The sequence below is a fragment of the Cupressus sempervirens genome, chromosome 5 (genome assembly GCF_028749045.1).
Source record: "Cupressus sempervirens isolate cs-2001-9-10 chromosome 5, ASM2874904v1, whole genome shotgun sequence".
NCBI classification, from domain to species: Eukaryota; Viridiplantae; Streptophyta; class Pinopsida; order Cupressales; family Cupressaceae; genus Cupressus; species Cupressus sempervirens.
Genome location: NC_143122.1, coordinates 399,730,864 through 399,745,931, shown reverse-complemented (window position 1 = coordinate 399,745,931; position 15,068 = coordinate 399,730,864). Strand labels below are relative to the sequence as shown.

Below are 15,068 nucleotides of genomic sequence, written 5' to 3'. Positions count from 1 at the left end.
ATTTTGTGGAAAGATCTCAACTTTGGTGTTGGATGGTTGACAACTTGTAGCCAACTACTTGGGTTATGTGCAGTGATTTTAATATGGTTGACCTAGCTATTGAAAAGGAAGGTATTTTGCCCTTTAGTTGGACAGTTAGGGAAAGGGAAGCATGGTACTATATGTGCAATAAATTGGGCCTTTTTAATCCCAATGCTAACCATCGCCAGTAGAGTAGGGTTTGGCACACTTGGTCTAATTTCTAAGCTAACTCTAACCACATCTTAAAACGTCAAGATCGTGCTATGATTACTGTACAATCTTTTTTCTCCTTTTTTGAAGATCGAGAGGTACCTATCATTCCTCTGTCGGATGTGATGTTATTAGACTACTATCCCACTTATTTTACCATTTTTTGGCAAACAACTGTCGAAAAAGTTGTTAGAACCCAATTTTTCTTCGACACATCAATGTTGACACATGCTTCCACTATTGCTCACATCCTACATGTATGGAATTTTGAGCCACATCCTCATTCTCACATAGGCTAGATTTAATGGTGGAATGATGTTGTTACCATAACCACTAGGTTTCTCTACATTTATGCGCAGCAATTGGTTGTTTTCAGAAAAAGATCTTATGAAGCCAATACCAAGGCTCTTAGAAAGGCTTCTAAAGCTCTTACCCTTAACCCATTTGATTCTGATTTACAAGTCTAGCTTTCCAAGCTTCTCCATGAGAAATAGATTACTAATAACTATGTTGTTCGAGATGCCCAAATCAAGGCTCGACTCCATTGGTTGGAGGTTGGCAATAAAGCTTCTAAAGAATTCTTTCAGGCTCTCAGAGCCTGTCATACCAACTTTGGGATTAAAAAGATTAAATATATTCTTTCCAATCTCCTTGACATTCTACAAGCCTTTTTTCATCATTATGATTTTTTTTTTGCTTCACAGGGAAATTTGGTTGCCCAAGAGGAAGCTCTCAGAAAGTGTATTTATGTTACTCCAAACCACTTAGTGGTTGACCAATGAGCTTTCTGTGAAAAACTTCTCACCATTAGGGACTTCAATAAGGCTATCTTTTCTATGGAAGATGACAAGTCCCTGGGTGTGACAAATTCCATTGTGAATTTTATAAACACCTCTTGGAGTCTATTCATCTAGACCTATACAAAGATTATCTTGAAGCCTGTCACACTAAGAGTGTAGGAGCCATCATTAACAAAGGTAACATCAAATTCATGCCTAAAACTGGTGACCCAAAGGATATTTGCAACTAGTGGCCCATCACCTTGCTTAATGTGTCATACAAGATCATTGCTAAGGTTCTATCTCTCAAGATTTGACATCTTCTTCCCTTAATTGTGTGCCCAGAACAAACCAGTTTCATCAAGTCCTAGTATATTCTTGACAACATCATTGTTGTTTGGGAAGGCATGGAGTGGACTCGCAAGTCCAATCAATAATCTATATTTTTTAATTTTGATTTTTCCAAAGCTTATGATTGAATTGAATGGCTCTTCATTTTGGCTATGCTCTAGGCCTTGGGTTTCGACCCTAATTTTCTTTAGTCAGTGGAAATGTTTTTTGGTGATGTTAATGCTTGTATTACCATTAACAGTTCTCAATCTAAAGCCTTTAGGCTTTGAGATCTATCTAGCAGTGTTTCTCTCTGGCCTCGACTTTGTATCTTCTTGTTGTTGAAGGGTTTGGTTACTTACTTGCCCACTCTATTTCTCCTGGTTTTGTTCATGAGATTTCCTTTCCTGATTCTTCTTCACAGCTTGTCAATGGCTACTTTGTTGATGACTCTTTTCTCACTCTCCTAGAGGATGAAGAAAATATCAATAATGCCTTGCAATACTTGGACACCTTTTGTCAAGCTTCTAGTTTTATATTCAATGGCACAAGACACTCTATTACAGGTAATCCTTCCTTCTAGTGCCACCTTGGCTTGCTCAATTCAGTTGGAAATGGGTTACCTAGAGGGAGATTTTTCACTTTTTGGGCATCGCCTTTGCCTTTCAATCCTCTTCAATGGACTTGTGGAATGATGTGCTAATGAAAATTGAGAAAAATCTTGATTATTGGATTACTAAACCCCTTTCTCTTGTGGGGAAATTCCAAATTTTCTCTAAGGTGTTGGCGGCTACTCATGTGTATTACTCTTCTTGTTGGGCTCCTTCCAAAGCTTCCTACCTCAAGATGGAGCACTTGCTTTGTGACTTTCTTTGGGCTTCTAGGTATGATCATCATGGCTTTCACAGGGTTGCCTAGAATTTTCATTGTCTCCCCAAGAGTATGGAGGTCTTGGCCTTCTTTCTATGTAGAAGCAAGGGCTTGCTCTTTGTTCTAAGTGGATTATCCATGCTCTCACTAGTGATGAAGCTTGGAAATTGTCCGTTCGACATTGTATCTCATTTGGCTTCCCTATTAACGGGTCTGCGTGGAAGGGGATTGGTCTTTAGACCCTTCTCATTATGTGCGAACCTATTCATGTCTAGGGCTCTTTCGTTATCAAAATCATATGGAAAGCTTGGGAAGTTGTTAAGCCTTGGCTTCATTGGGATGGTAATGGGTTTCGTGATGGGCTTTCTATAAACCAGCAGAACTTTTGGTGGTCTTCGCTATTTTCCATATAGGGTGTTCCTCTGGCCAAGACTCAAGGTGTCAATGCTATGCATTTTTTTCAAACATGACATCAAGACTCCTAAGGATCTCTTCTCCAAGGTCTCCATGAGTCTTAGATCTTGGAAGCATATTCAGGTCAAATTCCATCTTGCTTGTCCAGATTGATAGACTTTGATCTTCTGCTCTATGCCCTTCTAGATCATTTGATCCATAAGGTGGGAATCCAGTCTGTACAAACATGATGGAAATTATAGAAGTGGTATCCTGCCATGCCCTTCATCAACTACAACCCCAACTTAGGATATTGTTGGCTTTCTCCCCATCTTCCTATGATGGATATTCTCAACCAGCACTGGCATCTTTCGTCTTCTACTTATTATTGAAGTGTGCAATTTGACACTATCTGGAGTGCTATCACTAAGTCAAATATTGTACATTTTTCCTAGTACCTATTGTTTCAAGGGCTTCCCCTTGGGCCAATACTCAAGTATCTTGGTCTTCCATTTCCTCATTGTCCTTTTTGCGAGCATCCTAAGTCTTTTTTTCATATTTTTTGGTTTTGTAGGTGTGCCCAAAATTATTGGAATTGAATACATGATTTTTTTAAGCCTTTCAAACCAAAACCCTTTTCTTGGCACATGATTGTGATGGGTGATTCCCCCAAGATCCCTAGGAAATTTTTTCCAGATTTGGCATACTTTCAAGATGGAGATTCTATTTACTTTATAGAAGGATAGGAATGTTGTTCTTTTCACTCACAACTTTCTTGGTATCAATGTTGCTATGTACACTAAAGCATGCATTTGTAATAATGTCATATTGTAAATACAGGTCCAAGCAAACAAGGTGGCTCTAGAAGTGGCCCACCTTTAGGAGCTACTCAATCACTAGGGTAACACACCATGCGCAGTCGCTAGAGTGCCTCCTGACTCTACTAACCATACTCTGCCTTGGGGTCACCATCAGGGTTGTAGTTCTTCTACTCACCGCTTCTCGCACACGCCGCACTTGCAGGCTCCCTACCACTGCTCTCCTAGTGGTGGTGACAATGGTTGGTGGCGCAGCTCAACTTCTCTGCCTCGTCGCGGCTCTAGCTGGTCTCCGACTCCCCCTCTTATTGTTCCTCCTAGTGTTATTAGCTCCAAATGGCCTTTCCACCTAAATTTGGCTATCTCTCCACCGCGAGCAGAAAATAAAGATAGAGAATAAGTTGTTGATGATGTTGCTAATGGCTGGATTGTTCCTAGTCTGCCTACCAATCCTAGGGATGCCTGGAGTTTTAATGATCATGATGAACCACCTCCCTCAAATGGCACTACTCTTGCAACCTGAGGGAGCTACTTAAATGGTTTTTTCGATGAATAGTTTTTGTATCTAGATTTAGCCATGCGAACTCTTGTAGGGTAATCTTGTATGCCCCGAACCCTTTTTGTGAATTTGTAACTAGTATATTAATTTATTAGTAGAAAGGGACTATTCATCAAAAAATATAAAAAGACTACTTACTATGATTTTGCGATGTTTTACTTTTTTTTACTACATTTTTTGTGTTTTCTTTACTTTAGTTCACCTAGACTTATTTAATCTTAAATTTGGAAAGAACCACATATGTTCTATATCTTTGAGAGTCTTGTAGGTGGAGGAACTCCTTCTATGGAGTTTGCATTTGACTAACTTTTCTTGATATATTTTGGAATTAGTTGAAACTAGCATAAACTAGAGTTCCTAAGACATGCATTAATATTCTAACACCTTAATTTGACTCTACAATTTTTTTTAAATATCTTTCTAAAGGTTATCATTTGTATTAATCTCTTTTGAGTATTCTTACATACAATAATTTGAGATACTTGTTAGGGCATTTATGTCTATTTGTTCCATCTCATATTTTTGATCTATAAGGCACATTTGAGGACTTAACTTTCTACTTTTGTGACATTACTCAAGCATATGTATTTTCATTAAAATGTGCAGTTGTTCAATCTCATCTTCCACATGCAACAACTTAGAGACAAATATAATTTACAAGGATGATTGCATACCTTAATTTCAATAAAAATAGCTCCTAAGATCCAAATGATAATAATAACTAGTAAAATATTAAACTCTGGTGATAAAGCCAAATTTGGATGCTCCCATTTAAAACTAGATTTGTGTCTATTGAGGGATTAATAGTAATAGCTGACCAATATAATAACAAATACTACAACATCATTAGAGATAATATGATCCCTCTTATGAAATCATCTTGGTCATAAACAATAGAAAAATAAAAGAATTGAAAAAAACTAGCTATACGAAGTATGAAAAGTTATACTAGGATACATTGATATGTCGTGAAACCCCTTACAACCCTTTAGTATCCTTACCATACACTAATGTACATAGAGAGAGGATGACAAGGTGAGAAGAGAGAGAGAGAGAGAGAGAGAGAGAGAGAGAGAGAGAGAGAGAGAGAGGATGAAAAGGTGAGAGATAAAGAGGGTGAGAATGTCCTAGGAACCCTTATGGCCCTTCAGGGCCCCTTTCCATACACCAATCTAGAGAGAGAGTGTGTGTGTTATGCCCTACTTACTCATCTCTACTTTATGGGAGAAAAAAATTGGGTCCCCTCTTTTTTCTTTTGCCTTGTCTACCTTGGAGGAAACTTTTTATGTTTTTTCCCCACATACTTCAGGCCCCAAGCTCTCGCATCCCTTATCTAGGGGTGTCTTGTTGTGTTTTGGTAGTAAAGATTGGAATCGCTAGTTCATGTGCTAAGGATGTCCTAAGGATTAAGAAGGAAGCTAGACTCTAGACTTTGCAAAGTCTCTGCCTCTTGTGTTTCTCGACATGGTGGGAAGTGATTTCTAAGGCCCAAGGCCTAGCACATGGAAGAGTTCATCTAAAAGGTGAAAGTAATTAATGTGCCCTAATCGACATAAGTACTAACTATTTAAGCTGGTAAAACCCTCATCTTAACCTTTACCTCATGATAATTTGTGCTTTGTAATCTTGTGCTTCTATAACTATTTTGCTTCCAGTGCATTTGTGCCTTCTTGATTCCACTCGTAGTGGTGTTTGGAGTGTTCAAGCCTACATTTGAAGTGAAGGTCATGGTATTGGCAAGGGTTACAATGGCATTCAAGCTTCAATGCTAGTGGTTCTTTCCTATCCTTTCCAATTCGTTAGTTCCTTGCATTCCTTCCTAATTTGTGTGTTTTCCTTTGGTTTTTATTTTATTTATTCTTTGTTTATGCTTTTTTGTCCCTTTTTAGATGAAAAATGGAAAAAGGGAGATAATGATATGTCTTCCACTTTACACACTAAAACATTATAAATGTGTACGTGGGGAGAAGGAGGACTTTCATGAACAATCCCTTTTGAGTTCGAATTAGATTAACAAGACCCAAATAGAAGAAGGAATGCCAAAATTGGATTTGAATTACTAAAAGGAATATGGTACAAAGAAATGCTCTTTGTCCCATGTGTGACAACTGTAAATATAAATGCAAATTGAATTGATTGACCAAGTTGTTAGGATTAGCCATGGATAGAAATAACAATTATATGCAAATATAACCAATATCAAAAAATAATAAATCACACAGAAGGGAACACAATACACCAAGATTTAATGTGGTTCACCCAAACCTTGGGCTACGTCCACCAAACAACAAGTCGAATATTATTATGATCCAGTGATCTTAATCCATTACAACTCAATACCACTGCAAGAAGTGATTTCTGCATCACACATAATGAAAATCCCTAACCCTAAGCTCTTTTATACAAGTATTTTTGCTACTTTAGGGTTATAATTAATTACAATATTCGGCCCAAAATTTTTGATAAAATTCTCGAACCCCAAAGAATTATGAAGTATGTACAGTACTTCCTTGATCAGTCACCACAAACTAACACAAGTAAGATATGAAATGTAAATATAGATACAAGATATATGCAAATAGTCCAATTTAGATATGGAATTATGTTTAAACTGAAAATTGAAATGAAAGATAGAAGACTCACCTTAAAATGTATAGGGAAAATTGAAATTTTTTCATAGAAGTGTGGATCTAAGCATGATTCTAAAATTGCATTTGTGAATCCCTAAATAAAATAGATAAAACCCATAAACTTCATTTCATGTTTAAGCCTTCGGAATAGGTTGACTTGGAGAAAAAATATCTAGACATCATTCCATGAGGTTATTGTGTTCCCAAAGCTCTGGAACTAGGTCGACCAAATTGTTTTTGGAAGCTTTCAAGGAGTATTTTCCATATCTACAACAACAAATTCACTATCTTGTTCTTGCGCACAATAAATTCAGGTTTTTATTTTTGGTTTGATGAGGGATTGCCTTAGTCAAGCCCTAGATTGAGGAATGAACCTTGAAATTAAAATGTAAATATAATGATAAAGGAAATATTAACATGTAGTAGGATTGGATATAGAAAATGAAAGATACAATTACCTTTGTAGATGCGATTAAACTTGATATGCAATCAGGTATATAAATGTCATATCCTTGACTCAAAGAAAACAAAGAGGAAATCAAAGAAGCCAAAACCTCATGAATAAGAATGTATGTAGCATGCCATGATGAATGATGGATGTAATACCCCTACTTTACTATCATTGTAGACTATGTTGTTAAAGTTATATCCGACTCTTCTATAGACATGTTAGCTCTTGATTTTTGATATTTTAGATGCAATACTTTGTTATGTAGGATAGTTGATTATATCACATAATAATGATTACTTACTTGCAATCATGATGCTTTAATTGTTCTTAATTAGTGAATGTAACTACCTTCATAATGATATCATATGATGTGTCTTCGAATGATGTTTACCATATCTTCATGATGATGAGTTGCTTATGTTAGAATATGATTATATTTATAGTCATGTTTTATTAATTATACTTACCCCATAATTGTGTGTGTGTGTGTGTGTGTGTGTGTGTGTTGTACATTTTAGTTTTGATGTCCCTGATGTGGTTGAGGGAGGGAGTTGTAGTCACCTCTAAGTCCGGATCTACACAATGTACCAGTCACTATCATTGCATTACTCAAAAGTTCTAAGAGTACAAATAAGTGGGTATAGATAAATTATATGTTTATTGAACATTTAGTTATCTTTTTTTCAAATTTATTTTAATTAGTAATTAAAATATAAAATAAACAAGAAGTAAATTTGAACTAGAGTTAGTACTCCTATTATCTACAATTTTATAAGGTGATAAATAATATCACATTTTGATATATTAATGAAATGGTATGAATAATTAATAATTAATATTCTAAAAATATTTATTAATATTTTTATATTTAAACAATAATAAAATATAGTCTAAGAACAAATCAAATTATTACAAATACCTTCCCCATCACCGCCACTTATACATGCTTAATTAGTAAATATTTCTAATAGGAAATGAAATTATTAATTTCCTCTCCCCACAACCTTCCAATCATTTTAGATTTTGTTTTTTTTAATGTATATTTGATTGTAAGCTTATAATCAAATTCCGAATAAGGCCAGTACGTTCTCAATCTTAATTAGCTGTAAATCCTTTGCATCCAAAGCTACGTGTGATTGACGTGGTTCGAGTTATGAAAACAAAAAATGCAATCTCTCCAAGAACAGAGACAGCTAAGGAACGTACATTTTAAATAGCTAGATTCAAAACAACATGAAGGCATTAATGAGGTTCTACAACTCATCTTACACATTAAATTTTTAATGTTAGAATTTGCATACTCAGGCCCATTCCTATTTAGTTTTGGCTCCCTTCAGACAGATTTTTCCATTTATTCTTCTTTACACACATATTCGCCTGTCTTTATTTTTCATATTTTGTTGGTTTTATTGGTTTAGATATTTATATATTTATCGTAGCAATTCTATTCAGATCAATTAGATTAATTAGTCTAGTTCGCTATTTTAGGATGAGTTTAAATTCTCGATGTAGTTTTGTTATACATTTCATTTAAAGATATTAGATTTTACAGTAATAGGGAAGGGTATCAGAAGTTCTTGTACCTAATTTTGCACGTTTGTAAATCTTAAAAGATAAATTGGATTTTTATAATCTTTTAAATTGTCTGCTCTGGCTTTTAGGTTGTAAAAGTACATGTTTTAAGATAAATAAAAATTGATCATTTCAAAGTGGGACTTTTAGTTATCAATTTTTTTGCTTTAAAATAATATAGAAAGTAATCGGTGCCATTTTAATAGTTTCCTATTTAAGTGTATCTCATTTGTCTAAATGTTTCCACGATCCATCATCATAATGATAGAAAATTAAAAGAGTAAAATGAAGAATCACAGAATCTGTAATCCATCATCAGAATAGTAGAAAGTTACAAAAATAGAATGATAAATCATAAAATCTGACCCAAAATGTTGATACTACTTTGAAAATAGATTACAAAATAGCTAGTAGAACAATTAAAACCAGATTTTTAAAAAAATTTCCCGTCCAAAGAATCTATAGATGATTTATAAAAATATTATAAAAATAAAACTCCAACTTTCAGCGCTCACCTGTCCGTCAGAATCCCACACAACTGAACTTAATTAATGATTAAAAATTCAATTTTAAATATTTTTGGTTTATACTTACGTATATTGGTGTGGGCCGCTCATCTGCCATTCAATTCAAAGAATCTCGTTGGATTCTAGTTACAGCTTCAGAATATGTGATGGACTGTAAGGTCCCACCACGTGGCAGTTGCCATTGGTATCTACTACTATCTACTATCTACCCTTCTAAGGTTCAGTTTACAAGTAGAATCTCTGTATCTACTACTGACTTTTTGAACATTACTAAGATTTCTTTTTAATATATGGGACTGCTGATTGTTATTATGAATTTTGTGGTTTATAAATAAATGAAAGAAGTTCACACGGACAGCTGAAAAAAATCAATCAAACAACATCTCAATAATCTTGAAAAGCATTTGCGTACATGAGTAGATAGGAGTCGTTGTTACTACAAGCAGATTATGGAAGAAGCATCCTCCACAACCCCTCGTAGGAGCTTTTTCCCTGATATATTGATGTTCTAGATAGATTTACAAATTTTGATTAATTGAGTATGCTTGATTATTTTAGAACAGGGCATAATAGGAAAAGTTGTTCTGTTTTGTTTTGTCTCTCTTATTGAGATGTGAGAGAAAGCTGTTGAATAGAATTTGCAGTTGATTTGTTTTGTCCTGTACATCTTCAGGGCTTTTTTATGAGAATTCATGGATGCTAATAAAATTCTAGTTGATTTGCAGTTCTGAGAGGATCTTCAAGCACCAGAGAAGAAGAGGAGAAGGGAGACAAAATCTCACAAGAGGATGTGGATTCTTCTAAACCCATTGGGAGTAAAGAAGAAGAAGAGGAGAAAGGATTGGTCGTATCAGACGATGAGGATGAACAATCACCCATTGAACAGGTGGCACTTACAGTGCCAACAACAGATGATCCAAGCATGCCAGTTTTGACATTTAGGATGTGGGTACTTGGTGTTTTGTCATGTGTGGTGTTATCATTTCTGAATCAGTTCTTTTGGTACAGAACAGAGCCCCTCACTATAACTGCAATCTCTGCTCAGATTGCAGTGCTCCCTCTCGGCCGATTAATGGCGGCTACCATAAGCGAGAGGAAGTTTTTTGCAGGAAGCAGCTGGGAGTTTTCATTCAATCCGGGACCATTCAATATGAAGGAACATGTGCTTATTACAATTTTTGCTAATTCAGGGGCTGGAAGTGTGTATGCTATACATATAGTCAGTGCCGTCAAGATTTTCTACAAGAAGAAGCTGGATCTCTTCGTTGCTTTTCTCATTGTTATAACAACTCAGGTTCCTTATTGAAGCCATTTTAGATGAGAGAAAATTTTGCTCCTAGACCATAGAGAAACTTAGACAATTAATTTGCAGTCATTCAGATTTTTGATTAAATTTAATGTTTCCTCAGTGTAGATTGCGGTGAACATGACAATGCCCTTTGTTTGCAGATATTGGGATTTGGATGGGCAGGCATTTTCAGAAGATATTTGGTGGAACCAGCCGCCATGTGGTGGCCTGCAAATCTTGTCCAGGTTTCTCTCTTCAGGTGATCTATTTTGAACATCTTCGCTTCAAAAGCCTTAATCAAATGTTGAAGACTTCGGTTAATCCATGCCCCAACTAACCTTTGAATAATACTTGCAAGCCCTCTATTAATTTGTTGTTGACAAAATGTTCAGCATTTTCTTTAGGATTCATGACAAGGGCTTAACTGCCTCTTGCGTACTATAAGTTGAGTAGTTGTATCGGGTTGTATCGGACACTAACAGATTGGTCTTTTGGTTCAACGGCAACCCCACTCTAATGAGTGCTATCAGAATTTGGTCACAGGAGTTCTCATACCCTCTCATAACGCTGAGCAGAGATTGTTGACAAAATGTTCAGTGCTCTCCTTGGAATCCATGACAAGAACTTAATTGGTCCTCTAGTACAATGGCAATCCCACTCTAACATTTGTTTATTCATTTAGTATTAAAATTGTATTATAATATCATGTGCCCAATTGGATTAGTGGACGCTTGGTCATTAAGTATATTCACTCTATTTCATTTCTCACAATTGCAGAGCTCTTCATGAAAAGGAGCAGAGGTCCAAAGGAGGCCTTACAAGAAACCAGTTCTTTTTATTAGTTCTTACATGTAGTTTCGCCTATTATGTTGTGCCTGGCTACTTGTTTCCCATGATCACATCCCTTTCATGGATCTGTTGGATATTTCCTAAATCTGTTCTGGCACAACAACTTGGTTCAGGACTGTATGGTCTCGGTATAGCTGCCATTGGAATAGATTGGTCCACTATTTCTTCATACTTGGGAAGCCCACTTGCCAGTCCTTGGTTTGCCATTGCTAACGTAGCTGTTGGATTTTTCCTCGTAATGTATGTGATGACTCCATTGGCCTATTGGTTTAATCTTTTTGATGCCAAGACATTTCCCATATTTTCTGAGGATCTTTTCACCTCCTCTGGCCAAGAGTACAACATCTCCAAGATTATTGATTCACATTTCCACCTGGATTTAAAAGCTTATGAGGAGTATGGCCCAATTCATTTGAGTACCTTTTTCGCTATGACATATGGAGTGGGATTTGCGGCGTTGACTGCTACAATAGTTCATGTGTCTCTTTTCCATGGAAAGTACGTATACATCTTTATGTTAACTAACCCTCTTTCTTTTCAGTTCAATGGATACGTTATATGTTGACCTAATTGGACTGACTCGCTGTATTTGTCCAAATGTCAAAAATTTATGATGCAGAGAAATTTGGCAGCTTAGCCTTTCCGCTTTTAGAGATCGTACAGTTGATGTGCACACCAAATTGATGAAAAAATATAATCAAGTGCCGGAATTATGGTTCCAAATAATACTTGTCGGCACTATTGCTTTGTCCATTTTTGCATGTGAGTATTACATTGATCAGCTTCAATTGCCCTGGTGGGGAGTACTGCTGGCATGTGTAATTGCACTGGTCTTCACGCTTCCTATTGGCATTATTACTGCAACTACTAATCAGGTAAGATTGGTTAAATCTCTCTACACACAATTTTTTCATCTCCATTCTTGACTCTGTATGCTGATTGCAACCATGTTAGCATTGTGCGAGGACCTTATTTTTGTCTGAGCCATTTATAAGCTGGCTGTCCATGTGACTCTTACTTTTGAATGTTATGCTACTCGTGGTTATATTTTGCAACTAAATGTGGGGCATAAGCCAATGCAACACTTTGACATTGTTAAAACCATTTTTCGCTAACTGGGTCAGAAAACCCTCCAATGCCATGATTTCAATACAAATAAAAAAGTAATTATGAGCCAATATAATGTAGCATATAGTCAATAGTGTGTAATTCTTGTTCTGTTCATTTCTCCTCCTGTAAAATTTCGGACAGAGGTCAGACCTAATCAACCAGCTGATCTTACAGGACAGATATCAAGTGGCAAATTTACGCTAAACTGAATTTAGCAAAGACATCGTTTTATATGTATTGATAGGATCTTAATCAAATAATGTAGCACCAGAGATGTTCATGGCCATGTAGAGTTAGACTGAAAAAAATAGTGAACATTTTTTGTTAGTTAAATCTTAAGTGTATCTGAAAGCTTCTAGATTTGATTGTGTTAAAGTTTCTAGCATTAATATTTCGGATCACATTCTATGATCTATCATCAGAATGAAAGAGAGTGTAAAAGATGAAAGTATGATAGATCACAGTGTGTGATTCGAAACATTGATACTAAAAACTCTAACATAATCAAATTTAAAAGCTTTCGAATACATTCTAATGAATTGCAGAAATCTGATCACATTAAATCTTAAGTCATAATATAAATGATGTTAATGGCATTCTCTGTGACCTTGATCAGAACATCTTTTATAACTGAAGAGTTTCAACAGCTAGTAACTAAATAAACTTCTTATCTGGATGTTGCAGACTCCGGGCCTGAACGTGATAACAGAATACATCATAGGTTACATTTATCCTGGAAGACCAGTTGCAAACATATGCTTCAAAGTGTACGGTTACATAAGCATGACTCAAGCCCTCACATTCTTGCAGGATTTCAAACTAGGCCACTATATGAAAGTTCCGCCACGAACTATGTTTCTAGCCCAGGTAAACAAATAGTTGACTTATATTCATGCTGCTGGGTATGATTGTGTGTGAGCTTATTAGCATCAACATTTTGGATCATACTCAATGATCTATCATCACTTTCTTAGCTCTCTTATCCTAATGACGGATCATTGAGTATGATCTGAAACGTTGATGCTAATAAAGTTACACATAATCATACCAAGCAACATGAATATAATATCATGGATTGTAGAATTTTATTATTGATAGATAATTGAATTTTTGAACCAGGGAGTACTTTCTCAGGCTGCAAATGTATGAATTCCATGTGCCTAATTTGACCCTTCTTTTGCTTTTGTACAGCTAGTAGGCACAGTGATAGCAGCAGTAGTATACTTAGGCACAGCATGGTGGATGATTTACACCATTCCTGATTTATGTGACACAGCTGCCTCAAACAGCCCTTGGACATGCCCATCAGACAGGGTTTTCTATGATGCTTCAGTAATATGGGGATTAATAGGGCCAAGAAGGATATTTGGCAACCTTGGAATATATGAATCCATCAATTGGTTCTTCTTAGGTGGGGCAATTGCCCCACTTTTGGTATGGCTGGTTCACAAGGCATACCCTGACAAGGAATGGATAGGATTGATCAATATGCCAGTTCTAATTGGGTCAACAGGAATGATGCCCCCTGCAACAGCAGTTAACTACACAAGCTGGATAGTCATGGGATTCATCTTCAGTTTTGTTGTCTACAGATACAAAAAGGATTGGTGGCAAAAGTACAATTATGTGCTTTCAGGAGGGCTGGATGCAGGACTGGCATTCATGGCTGTGCTGCTTTATGTCTGCCTTGAATTGGAAGGCATCACTTTGGATTGGTGGGGTGAAAATTTGGATGGATGTCCCCTCGCATCATGCCCCACTGCCAAAGGCATTGTAGTTGAAGGCTGTCCCGTATTTTCATGACTAAGTACATCATTCAAATTTATATATACTGGAAATTTTATCATTGTCTGGCGTAGGTTTCATTTGGTCATTTGCAGCACTTGCAAGACCAGTCATAAGTTTGAATTTCATAATTGTGAATTTTATGTTCAATATTATTTTTAATGAATAGTACCTTTCTATTCATTTAAATATAAAGTTATATATTCTCAAAATAAAGGAGTCAGGTCATGCAACTGTCCTTTGAGATGGTACAAGAATTTGATGATCTTGTTGCTCAGAATGGAGCTCCTTGTTGAGCTCTCCTTGTTGTATTCTTTTTTGTCGTAATAAATTTTTACCCCTCTTTTCCAATAAAAAAAAAGAGTCAGGGGATAAAACGTAATCTGAGAGTTCAAACCAAAAAAAATGATGATGATGATGATGATGGATGGGCTCCTTGTGAATCCCCCACCAAAGTTCAAATTTCATTTGTAACACTTGGAAAAGAAAGTCAGAAGGTTAAACCACACGAGAAAAAATATGTACATCTCTAATTTATAGTACAAATGGGTACTTCCCACAAAGAATCATTAGTAGTTCCATACTAATATAAGTTCTGTAGATCTAAAAACAGATGTGTATACATCATCTTTTATTTCCTTTTTCCATTATAAAATTATACTTCTGACAGAAAGATGTAACAGATCCAAAAAAGAAAAGAAAATGGAGAACAATCATTTTTTGAATTGTCGTTTATTTGTAATCAAATTTATTTGATTCAAATTATAATTGTTTTTCGTATAATAAATTTTGTTTTTTAGGATAATTATGGGTTAAAAATAAATTCAAATCAACATAAAATAAATTTTCAAATAAAATAGTGAGTATTTAGTACGA

General features: G+C 35.7%; 1 protein-coding gene across 2 annotated transcripts; it reads left to right on the top strand.

Annotated features, from left to right (window-relative positions):
* Positions 1 to 9,422: 9,422 nt before the first annotated feature.
* LOC149556499 (oligopeptide transporter 7-like) lies at positions 9,423 to 14,574 on the top strand. 2 transcript variants are annotated; one of them, XM_089830816.1, is made up of 7 exons: positions 9,423 to 9,637; positions 9,886 to 10,454; positions 10,610 to 10,707; positions 11,226 to 11,795; positions 11,917 to 12,172; positions 13,092 to 13,274; positions 13,599 to 14,574. In XM_089830816.1, exons 1-7 carry the CDS (start codon positions 9,610 to 9,612, stop codon positions 14,208 to 14,210), a joined length of 2,316 nt encoding a protein of 771 aa, XP_089686942.1. In that variant the 5' UTR covers positions 9,423 to 9,609; the 3' UTR covers positions 14,211 to 14,574. The 2 variants fall into 2 exon arrangements, with proteins under 2 accessions (XP_089686942.1, XP_089686943.1); XM_089830817.1 differs by lacking the exon at positions 9,423 to 9,637 and having other exon boundaries at positions 9,975 to 10,105; positions 10,206 to 10,454.
* Positions 14,575 to 15,068: the final 494 nt, after the last annotated feature.